The 10,235-nt window shown below is 35.9% G+C and overlaps 1 protein-coding gene across 2 annotated transcripts; it reads right to left on the bottom strand.

The window, feature by feature from the left end:
- Window positions 1-600: 600 nt before the first annotated feature.
- On the bottom strand, window positions 601-9,944 carry LOC110687961 (mediator of RNA polymerase II transcription subunit 8-like). 2 transcript variants are annotated; one of them, XM_021864615.1, is made up of 11 exons: window positions 9,628-9,944; window positions 8,722-8,846; window positions 7,319-7,443; window positions 7,052-7,235; window positions 6,207-6,314; window positions 6,033-6,100; window positions 4,599-4,874; window positions 3,499-3,555; window positions 2,661-2,858; window positions 1,252-1,312; window positions 601-1,080 (listed from the first exon to the last, which is right to left on the bottom strand). In XM_021864615.1, exons 1-11 carry the CDS (start codon window positions 9,858-9,860, stop codon window positions 896-898), a joined length of 1,620 nt encoding a protein of 539 aa, XP_021720307.1. In that variant the 5' UTR covers window positions 9,861-9,944; the 3' UTR covers window positions 601-895. The 2 variants fall into 2 exon arrangements, with proteins under 2 accessions (XP_021720307.1, XP_021720309.1); XM_021864617.1 differs by lacking the exon at window positions 3,499-3,555 and having other exon boundaries at window positions 9,628-9,943.
- Between the last annotated feature and the right edge of the window lie 291 nt (window positions 9,945-10,235).

The raw sequence follows: 10,235 nt of genomic DNA on the forward strand, positions 1-10,235 counted from the left end.
TGTAGTAGAGGAAAAGTTATGTTTATAATGCAGAAATAATTACGTGTCTATTATACACCCGGGTGTACCTAAAGATAAGCGCGGCTGCACAACTATACTTCAATTTAAATTTAGATATCTCATGCATTCTCACAATCTATTGATTTAAATCCATGCATTTTCAATTACAATGTATTTTCCATGATTATTTCCATATGATAACTTGGTAATTCTTTTTGGTATTGACTAAATAACCCTTGATGTCATATTGTTTTTAGTCTCTATCTTGTTTTGATTCATTTGTTCACCCACTTTTTTTTTTTGGTGCTCATTTATTCACCCACTTTGTTAGTTCAACTATCAACTTTTCCATCTGAACTTCAACTTGCAAATGACAGACTAAGAAAGCAACATCAAAGAAAATTGGTACGTGTTATACAACTGCCTCTAGGCAAGTATCATACCAACCCGGATTGCAGTATGCTCTGTCTAGTCTTTCAAAAATAAGGTCCTCCTCTGAACAATGCAGACTCGATAAGCTAAAAAATCTCAAAAAAAACTCTTTACCAAACAAGGACTATAAGCCCATAATTCCAAAACGAAAAGTATACTTCGTATAAGATTCTGTGACAACCATCAATAACTTACTTTTATTCATCCATTACTAGGGGAATACTCATCGCCAAAGAAATGCAATGGTGCAACTCCAAAATGGCTTTAACTTACTTTTATAAATAGAATCAACCATCACATTTACAGCGGCTACAATATCCCTCAGATAAGCAATGGTACAAATTCAACCTGGTAGTGGTGATCACTTTCTATGAACTACAATCCCATATTCACATTTACAACGGCTACACATTAAATTACAATCCCCGTCATTAAATATCTTGAAAACAAAATTTTGACAGAATCACTGCTGATTCTGTTGTCTTTGCTGTTGAAAATTTTGGAGATTCTGAGATGCATTTTGGAGAGGTACCATATTAGACTGGAGATTTTGAGAATTCTGCGACATGCTTCCAAAAGCAGCTTGAGGGACTTGCTGCTGCTGGGGTAAACTCATCATACTGGCTGGATTTGCTCCAATATTGAACACTGTTAAGAGAGACAGCCACCAAGAAATTAAGTCCAAACTTTAATGTTTAGATGGAACACCACCTCAGCCCCTCCTCCCCTTTCCAGCAGTACGATCACCCAACATAAATGCAATGAGCAATAATAATCAATGACTGACGCATACAAAAAGGCAAGAAAGAGATTACATACTCTGATCACTAAGCATCTGGGAAGGATGAGTCCTTTGAGTGTTTCCACCAGGTAATGCAAACTGAAGATGTGCAACAGGTGATTGTCAATGCATATTAGTACTACAACAAGCTCAAAGCAGTATATTCAACATATAAATTTAATACACATCATTTGTTCCTGTGCCTAAGATAAAGTAAAAGGAATAGCTTATTACCAATTGAACTTTTACATACATACACCAACGAAACAATAATTAGGGGCCAAATTGCAGCATATGTATATTAGAATGCATAAGAAAGTGAAACCATCTAATTCTCAATCATATGCAAGCATTAACAAGCAACCAAAACAGAGATATTGACTCAAAACTTTTACCTAACACCCTTCCCCACACCCCACACCCCACACCAACAAAGTCGACTACCTTGAAAAGTTATTAACTGCCAAATGATAACATTTATCTTTTTTATGTCCAAAGTTTACATACTAGTAGATGATATGTTGATACAAAGGTATCAATTTACAAAAAACACAGTTAATCTATTCAATCTAAAAACATTATAAGAAGTAACATAGTTGATCAAAAACTAAAAAAACACAACTAGCAAAATACTATTTTCTGAAATTTAAATACCAAAAAGAAGCTGATGCTTATTACTTCTAGTACAGTAAATGTAGCGAAAAGTAATAAGAAAAAACAATGAAGTGTCTTTATCAATCTGCGCAAAGGATCCATAAGGTGATGGTCCAGTTGGTCTACATAATGTGTATGAACAATTGGTGATGTATTCTAATAAGTTCAATAATTTGTACTTTTGTGTTTTATTTATGATGGTCAAGTAAAGAAGTTTGCATTATTTTACTGACATCTTAATTATACTATTGATCTGTATAATATTAGTAAATTCTTGCAATTGTGATAAGAAATCAAAACTGACTTACAGTACACCAAATTCTTCTTTCTTACACGATCCATAATAATCATTTTGATTTCCAGCATTAAAAAATTTTTAACCACGAGATTAAAACATTGATTACAAATATTGCTTGGATATCCCATAATTCAGCCCCCAACCCCACCTCCACCCCATTGTGCTTGGGTGTTCATTAATAATGCAAGGGCCAATACATATTGTTGATCAATTATAAGATAACACATTCGATTATTCAGTTGGCATCCATACAGCAATAATTCTAATGTCATCCTTCAGTCAAGTCAATTTCTTATACACATACTAATCGGAATGGACATCTACATGGGAAGGAGAAAAGGACCAATGGTTGTCAATTTGTCAAAAAGAGACATTACACTCAGCAAGTACGTCTAATGCAAACATGCAAAAAAGACAGCAGCAAATTGTTTCAAGGACATAACTAAAATCAGAATGCAATCACAGATTATGTAAAAGTTGAGGTGCATGTTCTACCACAGGAGCATTAGGTGAATTCTGAGCAGCATTGAACAATGCTGTATTAGCAGCTCCAGAAAATTGGCCAATATGACGGTTGAGCTGGGTTCCTTGGTTCAGTTGGGTTTGTCCAATATGTCCAGTGGGCAGCTGCCTACCTTGATATTGCTGACTCGCTGATTGTTGAGAAAATTGCATCTGGTTCTGTCCTTGCAGCTGGCAGATGTATGTATAACAATAAGGAACCTTGATAGAATTAACTTTAAAAACACATGAAACTCCTATTTCCACTTCGCTATGATATCATTAAAAGAATTTACCTAATTGCGATACAGGTAAGAATTCTTTTTTTTTTTAACCCACAGTCATAACAGTCATAAGTCGAAACAAGCACGCAATATCAAAGGATCCTTAGGCAATAGGAATTAGGACTTCCCCAGTATAAAACCAGGACTACAAACTAATGTTCGACAGAGAAATTCCTCTTCTGTTTGCATAACAAGCAAATAATCTCCTAAGAGCTGCGAATAGTAATAGTAAAATAGGCAAAGGTTGGCTTCTCCTAAGATCTCAGTATGCAACAACTACACCCCACCCCCCCCCCCAAAAAAAAAACAACAAGGAAAAAAAAAAAAGAAAAAGAGAAATCTTTAACTCTTAGATCGTGGACAAATGCAACCATATACCACAGTAGAGAAAATAAGATTTAGAAAGATAGCATATGAATAACAGAAGATTATGCATGCTCGAATGTTCCCTGTGCAGAACACAGAGCCAGCATCTGGCAGGAAAAACCAAATTTTTTGTAAAAAAGAAAAACATTCTAAAGCAAAGAGAAATTTGTGCATAAAAATACCGAAGGAAACTTCTGCTGTGCCTGAGTCTGCATATCATGTGGTTGTGGTAATTGGTTCTGCGAGAAATGATTAGATAACTTAATCAAGAGTCAAGCCATAAATTAAGCGTAGATATCTTAATTTTTTCCACTGTGGGATTATTTCGTTGTTTGGGCAACTGGAGGGTAGCAGCTCTCCCCCTCCCCATCCACCATTTCCAATATCCCAGAACTCTTACACTTCATTCTTTTGAATCGCAACATTGGAAAAATTGCACTATTAACACATGCTCCTTTAACTGTCTTTTGTGATTTATACATAGAAAAAACATAGTCATGTGGGGTTTTGTTAGATTTGTCTTGATATATACATTCACAATATTAGCTTTTTACAATTTTTTAAAGTATAATGAAAGATATAGATGGTATAAATTGTGAACTGGCAAGCGTGAAAACACCCCCTTTCGAATCTTTGATTCTGGTGCAAAAGACAAACACGAAGTTAATTTTTATTTTCACTTTCCTATAGCTAAAGTCAGAAGCAATCAAAAGCCAACGGAAAGTGAAAAAAAAAAAAAAAAAAGTCGTGAACAAAGTACACTGGTGGGTAGACATGAGATGGAGAGGGAAAAATCAATATATTATCTCGTCAACAATGATACAAAGAAAGCTTCTCCCTCCTCTTGAGCTCAAGTCTACTTTATCAGCAAGCTATAATCACATTTGGAGAACATTTCATGAAGCAACAAAGACAATGTCAAAAGGGTAAATCTCGAATGAAAATAAAATTAAGCTGAGGAAGAAATTAGCTCCTTCCACCACAGGAATTGCCAGGACTTTCATTAATATGCAATATTTAGTAGGAACTGAGACAGACAATTAACATCTATAATATATGCCCAATGGCAGCAGAATAGGGAGGTGAAACTGCCAGAGGCAGCAAGGGTAAACTGAACATGATACTATATACTGGTTAATTGCAAAATTGTAATATAAAAATCTACTTACAAAAATTCAACATGAAATGAAAACATAGTTAAAATCAACAGCAAACCATAGAGAGGACACAAGTACTTAAACTAATTGGTTCTATGTATTTAGAGCACAAGCACAATAAATACCTGAGCCAAACCCTGCATGGCAGAGTTTCTATATTGCTGCTGCTGCTGAGCAAGAAGTTGCTGCTGCTGAGAAGGAAGCTGCATCATTTTTCTCTGTTGCAGCTGATGTTGTTGTTGAAGTGTTTGCTGCTGGGGAGAAGGTGCATTCATCATGTTTGTACCAGATCTTGGCGAGTTTGCATACTGCATTGGGGATGCTGTATTCTCAAACGAAGATGGTACTGTGCCAGTAGAAGGTGAAGGCACTGATCTTCCAAGATGTTGTCCACCAGAAGCCTGCACCAAAAGGAGGTTTACACCAATCAGATCCGGAAGAAATGACTTTTTTTTTCTAATAAAAGTTTTAACAAGCCCTGGTTTTGTTCAAAGTACTGGCAGAAGCTGTAATTCACAGTAGAACTTCTATAATTAAAGGGAAATGATATACAAAGCCCTTAGGCTGCATAGAAAGAGCCACAAGTGGAAATACCAAGTTAAATTAAACAGTATTTACACCATTCGATGCATGATTTTGTCATGCATTCCTATATTAAAACCAGTTTAGAAAATACATTAAATGCAGCTTTGGGCTGCATATATCAATTTCGTAATTCCTCCCACCCCCACCCAAAAAAAAAGGCAGCAATAACAGTTGTATGAAATATTTTAATCTCCAGACAGGTGCTTTACAGAGATTGCATATAGGCTTCCAATCAACTAAAAAGCAAACTGCTTATCTTGATTTATAATAGCTGATCTTTGGGCGCCAAATGTCAAAGAAAATGAACTTGATTTATAATTTTTTTTTTTAAAAAAATCGGCTAAACAAGTAAGGGAATAGGTGGATCGGTCATACTCAAACAAAAAGATTTTAGATCAGTCGGGCATGGTCCATACTAGATGTTGATGGTGGTGGCAGTCGTTTAATGTATTGTTTGAACTTCATGCTCAAGTCCATTAACATGACCATGCATGACAAGATATACACAATTGACCCAGAAACAAGGACCACATATAAGGCAAGATGCAAGCCAAGCTGCTCATAAACTTTTCATGCTCTAGTTGCGAAAAGATAGACTTGGCATGACTAATGAACTGACGCAAACTTCAAGAGAAATGTTTGGTTCTAAAGCTTACAAATCTTCTGTTCTTACTGCTCTATTAGATTCTCTGGCTGCAAAAGATTGACTTGGCTTGACTAATGCGCTGATGCAAACTTCAAGAGAGATGTTCGGTCTAAAGCTTACAAGAAGTTTCTTTTTCTTTTTGTTTTTTTTAATCTTTTTTTCTCATTACTCTGTTTGACATTTTAAACCAATCTAATTTTAGAAAAATAAATTAAAGGGCGGGGGGGGGGGGGGGCGAAGGCAATAAATTGGAGGAAACCAAAAGCAATTGAATGGATTTTAAATACAGAAATTTTAAGGAATGTAGAATGTTAAAGACAATATCTACCTGCATTGGAGTTCCCTGATTGCTGTGACTACTGGATAGCATAGGAGGAGTACTCTTTGAGTACATGCCTGATAGAATAATTATCACAATTTCCATTATAAAAACATCAAAGTACAATATAAAGATAGAATGCAGCCAAAGATCATACATAAAGAGAATGCAATTCCTTGTTACCAGATCCATCACCATAAGTCTGTGTCCCATCAACAACAGTGAGCACGTCAACAAGATGTGAGGGAAGTGGAGAAGTAGCATGCCTCTGGTCTGCAGGCAGCCTTAATCCTGTACGACATAGAAATCATGCACCTCAAAGACAGAATACAGATAGCAAAGATCTATCAAAATACCACACAATTATATCAAAACAATGAGTTGGCAGGAACAAGACAACATAGTGGTGAGAAAAGTAGAACCGGCAATCCCTGACCCGACCTAAACCCAACCTGAAGTATTGAGTTATAACTTGAACCTAATCTGAACTCTAACTAGTTTGACCCATTTATTGTATTTTGTACAAGTAAGTTTTACGCTAATTTTGATTTATATTAGCAGAACCTGAAATCGACTTGAAACCAAACCTGAACAGCCGAACCTGGCCCATTGGATCTAGATTTACCACCTCTAGAACTAACCATTTACCATCAGTGTCTGTTAAAATCTCACTTGGTTTGCATTGTTATTTTATCCTGCCTTCCCCCAAGGCTTTAAGGAGTCCTCTTCAACAAAAATACAAACATAAGTTTCAGAACAGAGAGTAATGTCTTACAGCAGATAACCAGGCTTATTGATAACCACCCAAACAAAGAAAACAAACCAGGCAACAACCCTACTGCAAATGCTGCAGGAAATGAATAATTATAAAGAAATAAGAAAAATGCATGCGAGCAAACAACCACAGCTGGACAGGAGAAGAGAGAAAGCGATAGCGCTGCATAAACAAATGTCTAAGCGCCGTTTCAAATACATTAAGATCATAAAGTAAGCACAGTCAGTTGCCTTGCAACTATTTGAAGACTCACCTTCACCATGATTGACAGCAGCCCGGAGTAAATTTTCCTTTTCTTGAATTTTAGCAGAAAAGGCCTTGTCCAAAGTTGGGACAGTGCTCATCCTCTGACGGGTATCCAAACCATAGGCTTTGCGGGTATCAGCTATAACTTTTTCAGCACTTTCACAAGCTGCAGCAATCATGTCAATTCTACCCTGCCACAGCGGCCAGTCATTTTTATAAAAATCTGATTTTAGAAGTTGCTTGTTAAAATGCTAAATTAGCATAATCAAGTCACCTTAAGCTTATCAATTTGTGTGGGTATAGGCAGATTTTGCATGCCAAGAAGCAACTGCTCCCTCTTAGAATTGTCATCCACTTCCATCTCAGGCAAGAGCTTGGACGACAGCATGACAGGGAGTACTGCATGGAAAGTGATTTGTAATTACAAAGGGTTAATATAATGTACACCACAGAATCTAATTATTCAGTCTTCATATATCAATGGACTTGCCTGTTCTCTAAACACAAAATAAGGTGTTCTAGTCTGATTTATATCTTTGTGCAATAATGTATCTAAGTCTAATTTGGCTAAACTTTCATTGTATTTTTAATGAATAATATGTTAGATTTGTTTCAATGTGTAATTGTGTATTTTCCAAAGTTTTTAATTTTCTAATTTTTATTAATTCCCAATCAAAGTCAATCAATCAAAGCCTTAATCCCAATCAATGATATTTAGTAAAAAGAAAAATTCAGATTTTTAGATCTGATGAATATTACTAGTTTGATTCTGAAAAGATTGAGTGATAAGTTTCTAATATAAGGTGAAGAGAGCAGGTTTTCAATCTGCTTTTCAGTCTCTCTCCTCAGTCCTCACTATGCTCTATGTTTTACTTTTTTTTCTACTCTCCCTCCACTTCTATAGCACATTATCCTTTGAATTTGATGAGAATGCAACTTATTCAAGACTGGGCCACTAACCTATCAATGGCTTTCTTATTTTATTGTAAGAACTAAGAGTACATAACTCTCTTTTTTGAAATTCCCTAAAAAAAAATGAATAAATAATAAGATTTCAACTTTTCAAGTCATCATATTTTAAGACACCTTATGTCAAATAAAAATAAATAAAAAAAAAAAAAGAAATTTTGCTTTTAACCACCAAAAAAACTTGATATTGTTTTTTACCACCTACTTTTTTAAAAATTTTATTTTACCACCACAAAAAAATCTAAAATTTCACCACCGACTAGCAGATACCATCTATTAGTGGGGCAACCATATACACGTGTCACTAAGCTATTGGATTAAAAAAAATAATAAAAAAAACCCTTAACACTAACCCAGCTACCACCACCTCGCCACTGGCACCCCTACCACCGCCGACACTCTCGAAACACCCCCCTCCCTTTCCCCAGGCCCTTTCCCTTTTCCCCCACCCCGAAAACCACCACAGTCATCATATTCTAAGATACCTTATCACAAATAAAAAAAAATAAAAAGAAAATGAAATCTAGACATGGTTGCTGGCTTGCAGCTCAATACAAAAATACTTGCATATTCACTTTCTAAAGTGTAGATTTCCTTATAACTTATATCAAGTAATCAACCCCTAATTATGAACAACAAAAGGTAGTAAACATTGAAAAGGTATGAATTATGCAAAACCATAACCTCAAATGACTGAAAGTCATGTACCTGTGGCATTCTCGGCATTAACATTCCTGGGATGGACCACAAAAGCTTTTGATACCTTCTTGATGTCTTCCACGATATTGAACAACTCGAGATTCACCATTGAAAATTGACCAACAACATCCTGCCTGGTACAAGATATAACAGTTAGTGGTTAAAAGACATTAAATAAATTTACGTTTAAGATCAGAAAAAGTATCAACTCCAATTCTCATCAAATAGCAATATCCTCTAATGCATAACCTTTCTCTTCCATCACACCTTTTTGACCACCCTCCCCACTTCCAGACAATTAGAGTGTTCAATTTTAAATGAAGGGTCACCAAATCATCGTCACATTGCAGTTAGAAAATGCACAGCCAAATCCTCCTCACGTAAATGGAAGTTCATTAGAGGCATTGGGTAATGTTCGCTCCAATGTTAATCAAATGCTCTACTTTCTTCACATCAATTTACTTTGAAATTTATTCAATAAAATTACTCCCACAAATTTCGGATTATACTTAAAAGTTTGGGAATTTGGAGCACCAATCCCAGCATTCCACACCAATCAGCCTAGTTCATGATAAATCAGGTGAAGAAGACAAAGTCTATTGCTCTTACCTCCATTGAAAAACAAAGCTCACGAAAAATCCATCGTTAAAAATTGCTAGTTTCTTAATCACACGGTAATTTTCTCAACGAGCTCAAAATTAAGTTCCTCAAATTTTAAAAACTACTCTGAAAATTAAAGTTATGAAATAAAGAACAGAAAACCCTAAAACAATCAATTTCCCAATTCATACAGTAATAATGAAACTAAAAACAATAAAATTAGGGTTTTTTCCCAATTGAGCAAGAATTAACATCAATTCTAGGGAATTTGAACAACAACAAAAGTGAAAGAAAAAGTGAAGAGAGAAATTGGACCATTTAGGGAGGGCATTGGAGCGAGACAAGACGTCAAAATCTTCGAGAATGCGAGAGATGGCTTTGAAGAGACTAATGGCACGAGTTTTGACAGACTCTAAATTGAGCTGTTGTTGTACTGCTGAGTTTAGCTTCTCCACCACCTTCGCCGGTTGCGGCGGTTGTTGCGGAGGCTGTTGTTGTTGCGATGCTGCTTGGTTTTGATCTTGGAGTGTGCCCATCATTGCATCCATGATCGCCACCGGGGGAAAGAGAAGAGAGGAGTGAGACTCAAAACTCAAAATGTCTAAAATGAGAGTTTTGATATTGATATTTTAGAAAGGAAAATACATGAATATAGTTAAGTATGTAACTAAAACCTAACTTACAGATTACTGTGTGAATTAGGTAATTTTCGAGCCATGCTCATTTTCGGTGTGGTCAGCCACACCGTGTGGCCGACTAACACACACCCACACACACCCAAACACTGATTAGGTAATTCTTGATTGGTTGTATTATACCTAATTGAGTATTTCATGACCGATTGAGTAACCTCTGACCTACTGAGTAACTCCTAACCGACCAAATAACCCTTGATCGAATAATTTTGACCGACCAAGTAACTC

The sequence above is a fragment of the Chenopodium quinoa genome, unplaced genomic scaffold (genome assembly GCF_001683475.1).
Source record: "Chenopodium quinoa cultivar QQ74 unplaced genomic scaffold, ASM168347v1, whole genome shotgun sequence".
NCBI classification, from domain to species: Eukaryota; Viridiplantae; Streptophyta; class Magnoliopsida; order Caryophyllales; family Amaranthaceae; genus Chenopodium; species Chenopodium quinoa.